Raw genomic sequence first — 15,787 nt, forward strand, 5'->3', positions numbered from 1 at the left:
GGGCTCTCGTTACTATGGTGCAGCCGGGGCTTGCAGAATCCCAGTAATAGCATTTATTAGGTCTATTTGCCTGGAAGCATGCCTTCCCGGATCTGATAATGCACCAGTGCAGGGAGAGTGTGGGAGATGCTATCCAGCATTTGATTACACTTGCAACAGGGATTTTTAAGGGGTGGGGTACGGGGTAAGGGGTGAGAGGAAAAGAGGGAAACCGCTCGCCCGAGAGCTCACCAGGGCAGGCCGGCGTGTGCGTTGCCGCAGCCCCGCGTGGGTTCCACAAAAGGCGGCCCCGAGTCCCCGGGTCACGGTTTAGGGATTCTCCCGGGTCCTGGCGGAGGGCGAACTCCCGGCTCCCGCAGCTGTCAGTCGTGGGTGGGGAGGGAGGGAGGACCGGCGGGCGGGCGGACGGCCAGAGCGCGGAGTTGGGCAGCCGGAGGGGGGACCAACGGCGCCCGCAGCCGCCCACTGTTTGCAAACGGCCCCCGTTTCGGCGCAAAGGGGAGCACCCTGCCTTCGGCAGCGCCACCCTCCCCGGGTTTGGAGAGGCGAGCCCGGCTTCCTGCTCCCCGTTCCCCGTCCGCATGGATCTGCCGCCCGGCTCGGCGGCCGCACGGGGTGAAGCTCGCAAGTGAAACTATTATTATCGCCATGCGAAGCAGGGAGCTGCTGGAAGATGCCGCGTAGAGACGGAAGGAGCCGCCGCCGCCGCCTTCAGCCGCCCGCCGCTGCGCCCCTACCCTTTCGCTTTCATTAGGGGAGACAAATCTGCTGTCAGGCAGCCAGCTTTCCAATTTACCGATAATGATTCTTGCATGAAAATTGATCGAGGGGCTCTCCACCGCCGTGCGCTCTCGCCTCCCCGCTCTCCTCCTGCCTCCTTCTGCCCAGGCGCCAGAGCCCCCGCGAGTTCTTTCTCCTCCTCCTTCCACCCCCTCTCTCTGAGTCAGTGGTGGGACGCCGGGCCAGGGAGATAACCAAAAAAACGGGGGGAGGGGTGTTGGTGGCGAGAGGGGGAGGGGAGCCGGCTCCCCGGCCTGCTTTCTCCTGCCGGAGACTTGTTTGCAATCGCCGCCTCTTTTATTTACGAGAAGAAATCTCCCCCTCGGTACTTCTTGGCTGTTTGGGTATTAATTTTCTCCTCTCCCCTCTCCCGCTCGCCCCCTCCTCCTCTCCCCGCCACCCCGCCCCTCCTCACCCAGTAGCTAAGGGGAAACAAAACAAAGCCGATTTCTCCTTGGCAACAAGAGATACCCCCTCCCGCCGCCCCCCCCCCTTCCTTTTTCCTTCTGGTTCTGAACGTGAAACCCTGTTGGAAACAGGTCTCTTGACCCTCGCCCTTGACATTCAAATGGCTGAATGGAGGAGGGATTGCTACTCGCACGTCTTGGGGGCTGTTTTTTTTCTTCCCCCCCTCTCTTTTCCTTTCAAATGAGTAATCCCTGAAGATCTTAACCCCCCAATTTCATCACCCTCACCTCCCCCCTTTATTTTTCTCTCGCTCCTCTTCCCCGCCTGCTTCCCTCCGCCGTGCTCCCCCCTCCTTTTTTTTTATTTGCATCTCAAGTCCAAAAGGCAGAAAATACACACGCGGCGAAGACACCCGGGCAGCCGTGGAGGCTCCGGCCCGTCCTTGGTCGTCAATTACCTCATTGTGGATCTGCCAGGGCCAAGGTGGACGAAATTGCCCGGGCGCTGGTCGGAGAGAGAGCCTTTTGATCATCTTGGTGGGGGGGGGAAAGACTGATTTTTTTTTTCGTCGCTTTCAGGATCGCTCTTCTGCCTTTATTTTATTGTTTTGGACATTTTTGAGCGCCGTGGCTTGAACGGTGCTTTTTGTTCATTCCTGGGTTTTAATATTATTTTCCTTCTTCATCCCTCTTTGGCCACTATGGAATTCTAATTTGAACCATGTTTGGATTGAAGCCGCCTCTGTATTACTTACCAGGTAAGCTAGCCGTGCGCCTCCCCGGGTCCCGCGCGGCGCCGGCGCGCCCGGGACCCTCCCTCACCCGACCCCCCTCCGCCAGACCCCGAGCCGGGGTCGGGGCATTGGGTCCGCCGGTACCTCCTGCGGACGCGCGCGGCCTCGGATCCTCCAGCGGCGGTCAAGCCCGCGGTGTGCGCGGCTACGTGGGGCTGGGAGCGCCCACCCGGCCCGCCGCCCCCACCGCGCCGCCGCCGGGGGTTGCGCGTCTCGCTCCTTTTGTCTGCCCGGAGCCGGCTCCGCCGCGGCGGCGCAGCGAGCGGCCGAGGCACTTAAACCTTCCAAGGTGAATTAAGCACCGAGTGTGAAGTTACTTTCCTGCAGGCCGCCCCGATCGGGTAGCATGCCCCCCTACCCCAATCCTGGAGCTTATTTCCCTCTCCCTCCAGCCAACCCCCTTGCGCGGTCTCGGCGCGAGCGTGGCTCGCCGGCCCCCCCGCCGCCCCCCTTCCTGCCTGGGATTCCCTGGAAGGTTTTGTTCCGCTGAGGTCGGAGGAGGGGGCCGGGGAAGCTCAGGAGGGTATTTGGCGTGGCTTCCTGTTTCCTTAACCTTCCTGCGCGGTGACAGCCGCTTGCCCTGTAACTTTCTGTTTCGGGGCAAGTAGCGCTTTCAGCCTGGAGGGGAGGGGAGGGGGTTGACAGCTGGAGGTTTGGGGAGCCCCTCCTGAATTCACCTTATTTGGACTTCTAAACCTTAAAAAAAAATTGAGTGTAGGCTAAATGGAAGCTAGTGATCCAGGAATTCAGGCAAGGGAGCCCTCGGTGGTGAAACCCAGGGCCCTCCCGCACCGCGCGCCGGCACCCCCACTCCTGTGCCCGCTGGGGTCGAGGAGGAACGCACAGGCCTGCCCCAGGTGGGGCCACGTGACCGCAGGTCGGGAAGGCTGTGCTGCGTGTGACCGCTGGTTCTAGGAATGAGCTGATGTTATTTTTCCCTCCCTTCGAGATGATCCCCCTTGAGCTTTGACACACGGTACCTAATGAAGGTGGGGTGTGTGTGGGTGGGGAGAGTGATGTGGGGCTGTAGGGAGGAGAGGGGAAGTTCCTAGTTTTCCCATCCTGAGGCTTTTATAAAATTCTGCAGAAGACGCTGCCCTGGAGCTTTATTTCCGAATTGTTTCGCTGGGGAAAGGTGCACGTGGCCCGGTGTTCGGTTTCGGATTTTTTTTCTCTCTCTGTTCAGAAGATCCTGTCACTTTTGCTGAGGTTTCCACACCGCCCTGGAGTCCCCAGGAGGAGCGTGTGGGGGAGGAAGGGGCCTGGACAAGACCCAGCTCCCTTGGATCTGGCCTTTGCTGCCCTAACCTGGGCAAACGTTTTCACTGAGTTAATAGAGCAGGGCAGAGAGGGTCACCAGAGTCCTACTGACTTAAAAAAAAAAAAAGGCAGGAAAGACTCCTCCTGGAGCAAATCTGCACTTTTACTCTTTTTGAGTTTTGTGGTGTCTGTTTTAGTTCCCAGTAACTGATCAGGTCTATGTTTTTTCCTTCATGTATATGCCGTTTTTATAGGAAGAATATTGAATACTTCCCAGCGTTTCCATTCCATTCTTGATCTTTTTTTTTTTTTTTTTCCCTCCACTGCCTGAAATGCAAATCAACAACAAACAGCAAGCTTGGCTTTTCCCTCCCTCCGCACTTCCCTTAGCGGATCCAATCCAAATTAGAACCGGGAATCCCCAACTTAGTAAAATAAAGGTTGTAAGGCGAGGGCGGAGTGAGCCTTTGGGAACTCAGAGCCATCTCCCCCATGGGAAGATTCCAGGTAATTGAGGGCTGGGTCTGAGTTGCGCTGACATTCACTAGAGCCCTTTAACCCAAAATGTAACAGATCCTTAAAGCAGAGAGCTTGTGCCTCCCCGGCAGCTGTGCCTGCCTTGGAGGCACTCAGGACAAGCTTGTGCCAAGAATGAATCTTCTTAAGTACAGGGCGTCTTCAAAGCGCAGGTGTTTGTAATCTACACCCCTCTTCACCTGCCACTGGAGGCTGCTGGTGCATATTTATTCATCAGGTGACCGATTTTCTATTTACACAGGGAGCCTCAGAAAGAGGAGGAGGAAGTGTCAGGCTGGGAAATTCAAAGCCATTAAGGAAGATCAGCCCAGGCTGGAGTAAAGCCCCCAGTGGTTAGGCAGGAGGGATGACTTTTGTCCTGACCCCCAGGGAGATTAAGAGAGGTCAGAAGTGAGGGGCGGGGGGGTCGGGGCACAAGTAAATCTCAGCCGGTGGATGCAGGCTTTCCCCGCGTTATCGTTTTTTTTGGTTGCTGTATTTAAAGTCCCCACTGGGGTTTTACACTTTGTTGTCTTAGTGGGAAGAACCATGGTCAGGGGGTGGCTTTGCAGGGCTGGGGTTAATGCATTGAGAGTGATAGAAACAGCAGTGGCCTGGTTCTCTTTATGTTTTGAGACGGAGTCTTGCTCTTTCACCCAGGCTGGAATGCAGTGAGTGGTGTGATCTTGGCTCACTGCAACCTCCTCCTCCCAGGTTCAAGAGATTCTCCTGCCTCAGCCTCCTGAGTAGCTGGGATTACAGACGCCCGCCACCACGCTGAGCTAATTTTTGTATTTTTGGTAGAGATGGGGTTTCGCCATGTTGGCCAGGCTGGTCTCCAACTCCTGACCTCAGGTGATCCACCCACCTTGGGCTCCCAACATGCTGGGATTACAGGCTTTACATGTCCAGCCCTGGCCTGGTCCTCTTGAGTGCTCTCAGACCCTGTTACAAATGCTTTGTGGGCTCTCTGTAGATCTCACTTCCTCTCTCTGAGATAGGTGTTGCCATCCACCCACTTATCAGATGAGCAACATGAGGCCCAGGGGCTGAGCAATTGCCCAGCTTGGAAGTGGCAGAGCTGGGACATGAAGCTGGCTTCTGTCTGCCACACTGAACTGGGAATAAGGGGGCCCAGGTGCAGCAGCCAGCCTGGCTTGCTTCGGGCCTGTGGTTCCGGATGAGAGGCAGACCCGGCCCCACAGAGGCCTGACACTGGGGTGCTCCGAAGCCTCTTGAACTTGGTTTCTGTGCCTGATGCCAGATCCCAGATACTGCAGGGAGCAAGGGCCTGGAACCCGCCTGTCCAGCCATTGCCCCGGGGGCAGTTCACAGGCTGGCATCAGGCACCCGCTCCTCCTGTTTGACAGGTGAGAGAACTGAGGCTGGGCAGTAGGTTTGAAGTCAGGCTCTGCCTCTTCCAAGCTGTGTCCTTGGGCGGGTGACTGATACTCTCAATTGAGTCTGTTTTCCCATTTGTAAGATGGGATCCATAATTGTATCTCCCTCAGGATCCGTGTAAGGCAAGGGTTAGCAATCCATGGCCCGGCCCATTGTAAGTCAAGTTTGATTGGCACACAGCCACGCCTGTTCCTCTGGCAGCTTTCACATTATAATGGCCAAGTTGAGTTGTGAGCAGAGACCATCTGGGCTGGCCACGCCTAAAATCTTTACCTACTATCTGGTCCTGGACAGAGAAAGTTTGCCCACCCTCTTGCAAGAAACAGAATGAGCAGGGCCAATGAAGATGATGCCCAGGATGAAGTTGGCGCTTGTTGAGCGATAACTGTAGTAATAATAATAATAATTTTGTCACGGTCATTATTGTTATTGAGGTAGAATTACTTGTAGCAAGTTACAGAGCAGCTGCTGCTTTTTTTTTTTTCTTTTTTTTCTTTTTAAATGAGACAGAGTCTCTCTATTGCCAGGCTGGAGTGCAGTGGCACGGTCTCGACTCACTGCAACCTCCGCCTCCTGGGTTCAAGCAATTGTCCTGCCTCAGCCTCCCAAGTAGCTGGGACTACGGGAGTGCGCCACCACGCCCACCTAATTACTGTATATTTAGTAGAGACTAAATATACGGTCTCACCATGTTGAGTTTCACCATGTTGGCCAGGATGGTCTCGATCTCTTGACCTTGTGATCCACCTGTCTTGGCCTCCCAAAGTGCTGGGATTACAGGCATGAGCCACTGCGCCTGGCCAAGTCATAGAGCTTCTTAGTGGGGACCTGAACTCTTGTCTTTGGACCAGGCCTCTTGCTGCCATGGTTGTAGCGTCTGCCTCTTGGTGCTTCTTCACTGGCCAGGGGGAAATGGTAGCTGTGAGGGGATGCTGACTGCAGGGAGAGCAAGGTGCAGGAGCGTGTGAAAGGAGATGGGGCTGGTCAGTGGGCGGGTACAAGGTGTGGCCTCCACCTTCCTACAAATGGGGAGACTGGGAAATTCAAACAGGGTTCCCTTCTCAAATCCTCCTCTGTATGTACATATGCCTAGATACCCCCTTTCCTGAACTCCACCAGGCTGCTAGCCCCATGCTGGCGCAGACTGAGTGTCTCCTTTTTACCAGACTCGGTGCCAGGCCAATAATAACAATCTAAAAATAATAATAATGAAGACTGGGCGAGGTGTCTAACACCTGTAATCCCAGGACTTTGGGAGGCCAAGGTGGGTGGATCACTTGACCCCAGGAGCCAGAGACCAGCCTGGGCAGCATGGTAAGAACCCCTCGCGGCCGGGCGCGGTGGCTCAAGCCTGTAATCCCAGCACTTTGGGAGGCCAAGACAGGTGGATCACAAGGTCAGGAGATTGAGACCATCCCGGCTAACACGGTGAAACCCGGTCTCTACTAAAAAATGCAAAAAATATTTGCCGGGTGAGGTGGCGGGCGCCTGTAGTCCCAGCTACTCAGGAGGCTGAGGCAGGAGAATGGCATAGACCCTGGAGGCGGAGCTTGCAGTGAGCCGAGATCCGGCCACTGCACTCCAGCCTGGGCGACAGAGCGAGACTCCGTGTCAAAAAAAGAAGAACCCCTCTCTACAAAAAATGCAAAAAAAAACTAGTCAGTCGTGGTGGTGCATGCCTGTAGACCCAGCTACCCAGGAGGCTGAGGTGAGAGGATCACCTGGGCCCAAGAGGTTGAGGCTGCAGTGAGCTGTGATTCCACCACTGCACTGCAGCCTGGGCGACAGAATGAGACCCTGTCTCAAAAAAAAAAAAAAAAAATGTATTAATGTGGAAGAGGCAGTGGCTGCTTTGTCTACTGTTCCCATTCCATGCCAGACAGGGTGCTTCCTCAAAACAACTCTGGAAGGTCAGGCTACTCTTTTCCCACTTGACAGCCAGGGAAACTGAGGTACAGACAGGTCGAGGTCACATGTGCAGTAAATGGTGGAGCCAGGCGCTGATCCTGGGCAGTCTGGCTCCAGAGTCCCTGCTTCATAAATATTTGTTGACCGTGGTGAGTGGGAGCTGGCCGCTGGTATTGGCAGCGGCGCCCTCCCAGCCCCTTATCTGGTTCCTGTCGTTTCTGGAGGGAGGACTGACTCCTCAGCCATCAGCTGACCCCACCCCAGCCCCACACTGAACTCTGGGTGACCCTGGCCTTCCCTCGGGATCACTGTCCACTGCCAGAAAGGTTGCCCTTGGCCCTCCAGGGAGGAAACTGAGGCCCAGTGAGAGCTGGGGCTTGGCCCGTAGCCATGAAGCCTGCTGGTGGTTGCTCTAGGACTCAGGGTCCCCCTGGAACAGTTCCCTGCCCCTAGTTGCCCCCTGAGGCCAGAGCGAGTCAGAAATATCTCATCCGGCCTGTCCTCGGCCCCTCTCTGACCATCCTGGGAGGGGCTTGCAGGAGACTGAGGCCTCTCCAGCCGAGAGCGGGGGTACCAGAGTGAAGCTCGGCGTGTGGGGGCCTCTGGGTTCTATTTCGCACGCATCTAAACTGCTTCCAGAAAGTCAAGGTGTGAGGCAGGGTGCTGCTCTCTGCTCAGGCCCACCTGGGTTGGGGTTGGTGTCTGGAAGTGAGGTCAGGCTGGAACCCAACTCCCAGGGTGCTCGGAGCCAAGGCGGGGACGAGCCAAGGCGGGGACAGGGCACCCACAGGGACTGAGGTCGTGCGTAGCCTCAGGCTTGTCATGGGACGTTAGCAAACCATAGCTGTGGTTCAGGAGCCACCCAAGACCCGCTCTGGGGGCAGGTTAGGCCTAATGGGATCTGACTCAGATAAAAGGAAACATGGCTATTTTAGTTGTGATTGAGAAAGCTGCTTATTTACAGCTCAGAAACTCAGCGGGGACAGGCATTTCGGCTTCCATCTAGCACTTTCCAGGCAGTCACTAATTAATCTTCCGATACCCCTGAGAAATGGGGAGGCCGCCACAGTTCCATCTGTCGGCTGGGAAAGCCGGGGGCCCTTTTGTCCCAGCTGCAGCCCAGCCCTTCTCCGAGGGGCCTGTTCTGGTTCCCACCCCGCTGCCCAATTTGGTTCTCATTAAGGTTTTTTTCTTGCTTAAATGTGTTGTTGTTACGCCATGGGTGGGAATCTGATATAGTCCCGCTGGAAACTCTCTTCTTATCTCCTTGACTCCGGAGACAGAAGAGGTTTCTTTGTACTCTGGGAGCAAATGGTCATTATGTTACCTGGATTCCGGGGCAAGAATGTGTGTCCTTCTACGCAGGGGAAAGTGCAGGGTCGGAGCGGCAGGTGGTCCGAACCACACAGCTCCTGGACAGAGCTGGCAAGGGGAGGACGTGTCTGGACTTGGCCTCCTGCTTCGAGCCTGGTGCTCCGTGTCGCTTGCCTATCTTCCCGCTGGACATGGACATGTGTGGGGGGAGCGGTCCCACGGGGGTTCCCTCTCACCAACGTCAAGTGTGATGGAGTCACCTGGTCTACCCTGGCATTGTGTAGATGAGAACACAGCAGTCAGGAGACCTCGCAGGGCCTGTTGACTTCAAATTCTCTTCCTTAGACTTTGGAGGAGACTGGGCTGGTAGAGGCAGCCTCTCCATCAACTCGGGTGCGTCCTCTCTTACTCTGGGAAAATCATCTCTGTGGCCCCTAACGTGGCCTTTCAGGAAGGACGGTGAGATCCCCTCTTAGGGGACCTCCTCAGCCAAGCAGATCCTTGTCTCTCTCTGGGCTTGTCCCCCTTTGGTGGTCTAGCTGCAGGATCAGCAGAAATTTTGAAGCTATAGGGGTGCCGTGTATTCGAAGGGGAGAAGGGAGTTCGGGGGCGAGGGAATAAACATCCATGCAGTATCCTCCTTTTTTTTTTTTTTAAGAGCTCCATATAGATTTAAAGTCCTTTTGTTAATTTAGGAACATAAAACCGTGTGATGTATAGTTTGGTTTGCTTGTAAAATTACTAAGTGTGGCATATTTAGTGCTGTGAAAGCTTGGGGTAAAAGGGAAAAAAATCAGTGAGAATTTCTTACAAGTCTTTAGGGGAAAATATATTTTTCCGGCTTTTTCCCACTCATGCCAGGCCCTCCGCAGCTGGGGTTGGGGCTGGTCGTTGCCTTCAGCCCCAGTTACAGCTTTACTGGAAGCCTGGAGGGGTACTGGGGCTGGGGGATTGCGGGAGTAGGGCACTGGCGGGGTTTGGGTAAAGCCAGGTCCAGGTCTCATCTCCAGAGTGTGATCCCACCCTGTCCTGGAGCCCAGCCCTGCCAGAAGCCCAGGCCCTGAAGGATCCAGGCAGCTCCATCCTCCGCTCCCTCCCACAGTGAGACAGGAAGCGCCCTCTGACCAGGCCTGGACCGCTGCCCAATGGGCATTTGGCTGCTTGCTTAATGGCCTGTGGGGTCAGGAAGTCATGGAACATTGGACTTGGGAGGGACCTCGGAGGTCAGACGGGCTGTCCCTCCCTTCTCTGGATTTGGGGGTCTCATGGTCACCTCAGGCTGGGCACGTGCAGATCGTGCCCCTGGACTGGACTGGGCTGTGCCACTGTGGCGAGCTAGGATGTTGTTGCTTTTCACACAGAACACGTGCCTGTGACCTAGTCCTGTCCTCTGAGGACACAGACCAAGCCTCCCCTTCCTGAACACCTCCCATCAGGCCCCCCACGAGCTGGGCAGGGCCCACACCAGTGGGTGCTGGACACTGTGCTGCGTCTGTCCACTGGGCAGGAGCAGCAAAGGAGGTCTGTGTTTTATCCATAAGTCACTTTGGGAACAGACAGAGAGCTGAGCAAAGATGGATTGCTCTGGAAATTCTAGAAGCATCCTGGCAGAGGGAATCCAGGAAGGCTTCCTGGAGGAGGTGGCACTAAAAGCAGGCTTTGGAAGTATGGAGCTCCAAGGTGAGTGACGCTGGGAGGAAGGAGGCAAACACAGTGGGGAGAGATGAATAGAAATAGGGAAACTGTTCTTACAAGACTCAGCACATTAGGTTCATGTCGGGTGTGCTGGGAGCTGGGTATGGGGCCATCCCTGCCCACGTGGTGGTGTTGGTGGTGGTGTGTGGGGGGCATGGATTGAGTAATCAGGGTGACAAGTACCAGTGCTGAGAGGTATGTGTAGAATTTTCTGGGCGTGCAAAGGAAAACAGTTTGGTTTGAGATGGGGGTGAAGGCTGTGTCCAAGAAGGCCACAGAGCGGAGGTGACATTTGAGCTGTCCTTTCTACTCTGGGGAAACCCACATTCCTCACCAGTGGGGACTTGGCAGGGAAGGCTACCACTCCTGCCCCACTGCTCAGCAGCACCCTCTAGAGGTGGGGCTCTGAAGCCTGTACATCCTTCAGAGGCACCATGGGGTTCAGAGGGTGTCTGGCAGCAGGGCTCTTTCCAGAAACTGAGGAACAGTAGGAGAGTGTGCAGGCAGTCAGAGCCTGTGCGGAAGAGGTAGCTGTGCCTGTCAAGTCTGTTGCCTGCTCCTCCCAGGCCCTGCAGGCCAGAGAGATAGATGCATGAGGCCCAGTCCTTGTCCTCAGAGAGCCAGGGGTGTGGGAGTATGGCGGACGGGGCCCTTCACAGCTTCTGGTGGGAAGCAGAGCCCAGAGTTTAGGGGTGGGGAGAGGGTGGCCAGGGGGTGGTAGAGTGTGGGAATGAAGCCGGGGAGTGGGTCGGAGCCACGTCTTGGAGGGTCTTGAATGTCATCAAGCCAGTGACACATGAACTCGATTGTGTTGTCAGTGAGTGGGAACTTGGGTTCTTAAAAGCAACCAACTTGGCCGGACGCGGTGGCTCACGCTTGTTATCCCAGCACTTTGGGAGGCTGAGGCAGGCAGATCATGAGGTCAGGAGTTCGAGACCAGCCTGACCAACATGATGAAACCCTGTCTCTACTAAAAATACAAAAAAATTAGCCAGGCGTGATGGCGTGTGCCTGTAATCCCAGCTACTCAGGAGGAGCAGAGGTTGCAGTGAGCCAAGATGGCACCACTGCACTCCAGCCTGGGTGACAGAGTGAGTGAGACTCCATCTCAAAAAAATAAACAAATAACCAACTCCCCGTGCTTGTTTAACACCTGTAGAGCGCAAGCCAGGCACAGGGAGATGCCACCGAGAAGCCCCAAGAGGGGCATGCCCGTGCTGTGCCCACACCAGCAAGGGGCCCATGGCGAAGGGTCCCTTGAGGGAAGCTCTGGAGAGAAGGGGAATGGCGAGAGAGCCGGGGCAGGGAGTGCCAAGGCTGTTTCCCGTGGAGTGTGTGTGTTCATGAGCCCTCCTGGGGACTCCAGTGCTCACTGGAGCGAGAGAACAGGCCGGACCCCTCCACCTGACCCTGGAGACCAGCAGGAGATTTGAGAGCAGGCTGTGGGGTGAGCAGTGCTCGAACCAGGCCAAAGCCTGAGAGAAGGTGTGAGAAGCAGGAGGGACCCTGGGTCTCGGCCATGCTCCAGGAGGAGCTGGGTCCCGATGGCGAGGGTTCCCCGGGTGTCCTTGCCAGTCTTCTGGTGGGCCCTGCGGGTTCAAGGGCAGCAGGCTTTTCTGAGGCTGCAGCGCTACCTAAGTGCTGGGTTCCGTCCTGCCTCTGCTCCTTACTGGCTGTGTGACTCTGGGCGGGTGCCCTACCCTCTCTGGATCTCTGTTTTCTCATCTGCTAAATGGGGCCAGTAGCAGAGCCTGCCTCCTGGGGCTACTGAGAGTGTTCAATGAGTTAACTGGCAGAAGGGAGGGACTAAGCACCGTAGGACCCTGAGCTGCAGTTACCGTTTGGGTTGATAGCTCCCAGCTGTCATGCTCCCAGCTCCATGCCGTCCATGTCTTGGATTTGAGAGTGACCTGGAAGAGGAGGACCCTACCTGGGAGACCTGGCCAAGTCACTCCTGGGGGAGGCAGTGGGCTGGGCAGGGAGGGCCTTTGAGAAGCCCAGACTCCCGAAATGGCTGTCCGCCAGCCTGGGCCATGCACAGCACCATGGTCACAAGGCAGCAAGTTCTGAATAAGTAAAGAAGAAGGGGAATCGGCCTGGTGAGGTCGTCCTGGCCCTCTCCACTGCATCCCATGTAAGAAAAGCCGAATTGGGTGAACCCTGGGCCCCAGGAATCACTGGATGGAGGGCGCTATTGGCCAGCCCAGCTTCAGTGGAGAATTTCATTGTAATAGATTTCTTTTTTTTTTTTTGAGACGGAGTCTCGCTCTGTCGCAGGGGCTGGAGTGCAGTGGCCGGATCTCAGCTCACTGCAAGCTCCGCCTCCCGAGTTCACGCCATTCTCCTGCCTCAGCCTCCTGAGTAGCTGGGACTACACGCGACCGCCACCTCGCACAGCTAGTTTTTTGTATTTTTTAGTAGAGACGGGGTTTCACCGTGTTAGCCAGGATGGTCTCGATCTCCTGACCTCGTGATCCGCCCGTCTCGGCCTCCCGTAGTGCTGGGATTACAGGCTTGAGCCACCGCGCCCGGCCAATAGATTTCTTCTTCTACCTCCCCAAGCCCAGAAGACTTCAGTGTCACCCGTAGCGAGTGACAGGCCCACAGCCAGTGCCCCGAGGCCGACAGCACCTTGTCTCAGACTCTGGGGCCTTTGAACTGGCCCCAACCCTCCCCACATCTGTCATTCTTGTCCTGTAATTCATTTAGGATTAGCTTTCAGACCTCCTCGCCCGTCCTAACTTCTGTCGTCTTGGTAACTGTGTCAACCGTTTGCTGGTTTCCCGTGGTTATCTGACAAGAGAAAGGGGGGCCGGCAGGGAACGTAAAAGAAGGGAGAAGGAGAGAATGGTGGGGACTTAATTGAACTCGCTGCGGAGGGGCCGCAGCGGAAGGGCCGGCGAGGTGAGGCAGGGCCAGCCACTGCATGGGCGGTGGGGGGTGGTCACGTAGGCCTCTCACCCACTCCAAGAACCTGTGTCACTGTCGGAAGTGTCACTGCCTTTATCTTAGATCTTAAGGGCCCGGGACAAGGTGTTACTCCCACCGCCTAATTTCCCTCCTGGAAGGTTTCACTCACAGGCAGATTTCAACCCATCTTTATGACAGCACTCACCGCAGGGTGCCAGCCTGTGGGTGGTCAGGTCAGACCAACCGTTGCCATTGAGGGGTGGGGGCAGGGGTGGGAGGGCTAGTGGGTGGGTCTGCAGGGGACCAGGACAAGGAAGGCTTCATGAGCAAGTGTGTGGTCATCAAACATCGTTTTATTCTCCCAGCTGCTGTGGGTTGGAAATTCAGAAAGGGTATGGTGGGGTTAAACCTGTCTCTACCCAGCTACACCTGGGACCTCAGCTAGGAAGACTGGGAGGTCAGGTGATTTGCTGTGCAGAGTCCCAAGTCACCTAAAGGCACCTCTCACTCAGGCCTGGCAGTTGGTGCTGGCTGTTGGCCATACTGCAGCCGGGGCTCTCATGTTGGGATGCCTCCTCGTGGCCCCTCAGTGTGGCATGAGCTTCCTCACAACATGGCGACCTCAGAGCTCCAAAGGCAGGGTCCCAGCTCACCAGGGGGAAGTTGCACAGCCTTTTAGGAAGTTGCACTAGCCTCGGAAGGAAGGCTGTGCCACACCACATTCTGTTGGTTGCAAGTGAGGGACAAGCCTGCCCAGTTTCAGCTGGAGGGGAGTTAGGCTTCATCTCTTTTTGTTTGTTTGTTTGAGACAGGGTCTCGCTCTGTTATTTGGACTGGAGTGCAGCGGTGCAATCACAGCTCACTGCAGCCTCTACCTCCTGGGCTCGAGTGATCCTCCTGCCTCAGCCTCCCAAGTAGCTGGGATCACACGTGTGCACCACCACACCTGGCTAATTTTTAAAGTTTTTGTAGTGACAGAGTCTTCTTATGTAGCCCCGCCTGATCTTGAATTCCTGGGCTTGAGTGATCCTCCTGCCTCAGCCTCCCAATAGTGGTAGGATTACAGACACGAGCCACTGTGCCTGGCCTGGGCTCCCCCGCTTAATGGGGGGGGTGGTACCCTTCTAGAAGGGCATGGGGTTTCGGAGATGTGATTGATGTTGCCTCTCTGGAAAATGTCATCAGCTACACATGCTCCACCCACCCATGGCCTCTATGAAGTCTGTGTTTCCAGACAGTGGTAGCCTTACCTCGAGGAAGGAAAGAGATTCCATTTTCTTCCAGGGTCGGCTTCTGAAGTTTCCTGAAGACCTGTGACGTGGAGGTTTGTGGGCAGAGGCCTTGGTGCCCTGGTGGGGAGGCTGGTAGGCCTCCAGCATGGGCCTCTGCAGTCACGGCAGCCGCCAATTTCAGGTTCACTGGTCCTCTGAAAATAACAGTGAGGGTTGTCTCTGAAAATAAAGGTGTTGTTTCTTGTCAACAGAGGCAAGATGAGCCCCTCACTGGATCAGTGGGAAGATGGGAGTGCCTTTTGGGGAGCTACTAATGAGCTATGTCTGATTTTTATGAAACTCCATGGTAAATTATTAATTTGGGCCAGAAATGAAAGTGTGGAACTGGATAGGCTCATGAATATTCATCGCTGACTTCAACACAGGGTTGATCAGTGGCTAGAGCAGGCAGCCAGCCTCGTGACCCAGATACAGGCTTATTACCCAGGGTGGAGGCTCTTGGGAAACCCTTCCCCGTTCACTCCCTTAGTTCCTTAGTCCAGAGGTGGGGCTGGTAAGGCATGGCTCATTAGCAAAGTTGAAGCTAGACCCGGGCTGGGCTGGGGCCAGCTCAGGACGGGAGCAGAAGTCAGAGAGTTCTTGACCCCCTGGATCACCTTGGGTTCGTAGCGGTCCGTTCCCGCTGTGGACCTGCGGATGAGGGTGATGTCTGTGCAGAAGGAGCTGGAAGCTCCTGCTTCTCTGCCTCTGCTCCCCTCTTAAAGCCTCCTAGGAGAGGATGGGGACCCCTAGAAATGAGGGTTCCTTTAACAGATCATCTTTGGTTCTGGAGTGTGATCATGGTTAGTGTCGTTAAGGTCACTTTCTGGGTGGCGTGCAACAGAGCCTCTTCCCAAATTCGAGCCTACCTGAAATAGTAAGTTCACATTTTTTCCAGGATGGTTCTACTGGGATCCTTTCCTCCTCGACAGGGCCAACCCTGCCTAATGCTCTAGCCTGACTTTCTCTACCTGTTCTCCACACCTTTGTCCAGGCTGTTCCTGCTGTGTAGAGCGCTGAGCCCAGGGTTCTGGGAACGGTCAGTGCTCACTCCTGTTAGGAGTGGCTGCTCCCTGCTCTGTAGATAGTAAGCAATCACGACCTACCATTGCAGCTCTTGATTTAGTAGCTGAGCCCCTGGGCCCAGGGGCCAATTGGTTGGATGTGAATTCTTGCTCTGCCTTGACTCCTTGTGTGTGAGACCATGGGCAAGTTACTGAAACTCTCTGGGCCTCAGTTTGCTCGGGTGGCAAACGTGGAGGATAATTTTCCTGAGGCTGCTGTGAGAATTAAAAGGGTTCGTACATTTAAAGAGCTTAGTGTGGTGTCCAGGCTGTCAGGAAGGGCGGACTTGCTCTTGGTATTGTCGTCTGTGTGATCGTCATCATCACCGTATTTCCTGCTGGGATAGAAGCTCCAGCGCGGGAACTCCTGGGCCTCCCCAGCTCAGTACCAGCACACAGGGGTATGCGCACACAGGGGTACGTGCACACAGGGGTACCAGCACACAGGGGTACCAGCACACGGGTAC

General features: G+C 55.7%; 1 protein-coding gene across 3 annotated transcripts in view; it reads left to right on the forward strand.

Moving 5' to 3' along the window:
* The first annotated feature begins 373 nt into the window (after positions 1-373).
* The window catches only part of GSE1 (Gse1 coiled-coil protein), a 121,215-nt gene continuing 105,801 nt past the window's right edge, over positions 374-15,787 (forward strand). For 2 of the 3 annotated variants that reach the window (XM_023229018.3, XM_023229020.3), the window contains exon 1: positions 1,171-1,945. In XM_023229018.3, the coding sequence (XP_023084786.1) occupies positions 1,909-1,945 (37 nt within the window). In that variant the 5' untranslated portion in view covers positions 1,171-1,908. Of the gene's footprint in view, positions 1,106-1,170; positions 1,946-15,787 lie in introns of those variants that run through there. The other variant, XM_023229023.3, reaches the window with a different exon arrangement.

The sequence above is a fragment of the Piliocolobus tephrosceles genome, chromosome 17 (assembly GCF_002776525.5).
Source record: "Piliocolobus tephrosceles isolate RC106 chromosome 17, ASM277652v3, whole genome shotgun sequence".
Classification (NCBI taxonomy): Eukaryota; Metazoa; Chordata; class Mammalia; order Primates; family Cercopithecidae; genus Piliocolobus; species Piliocolobus tephrosceles.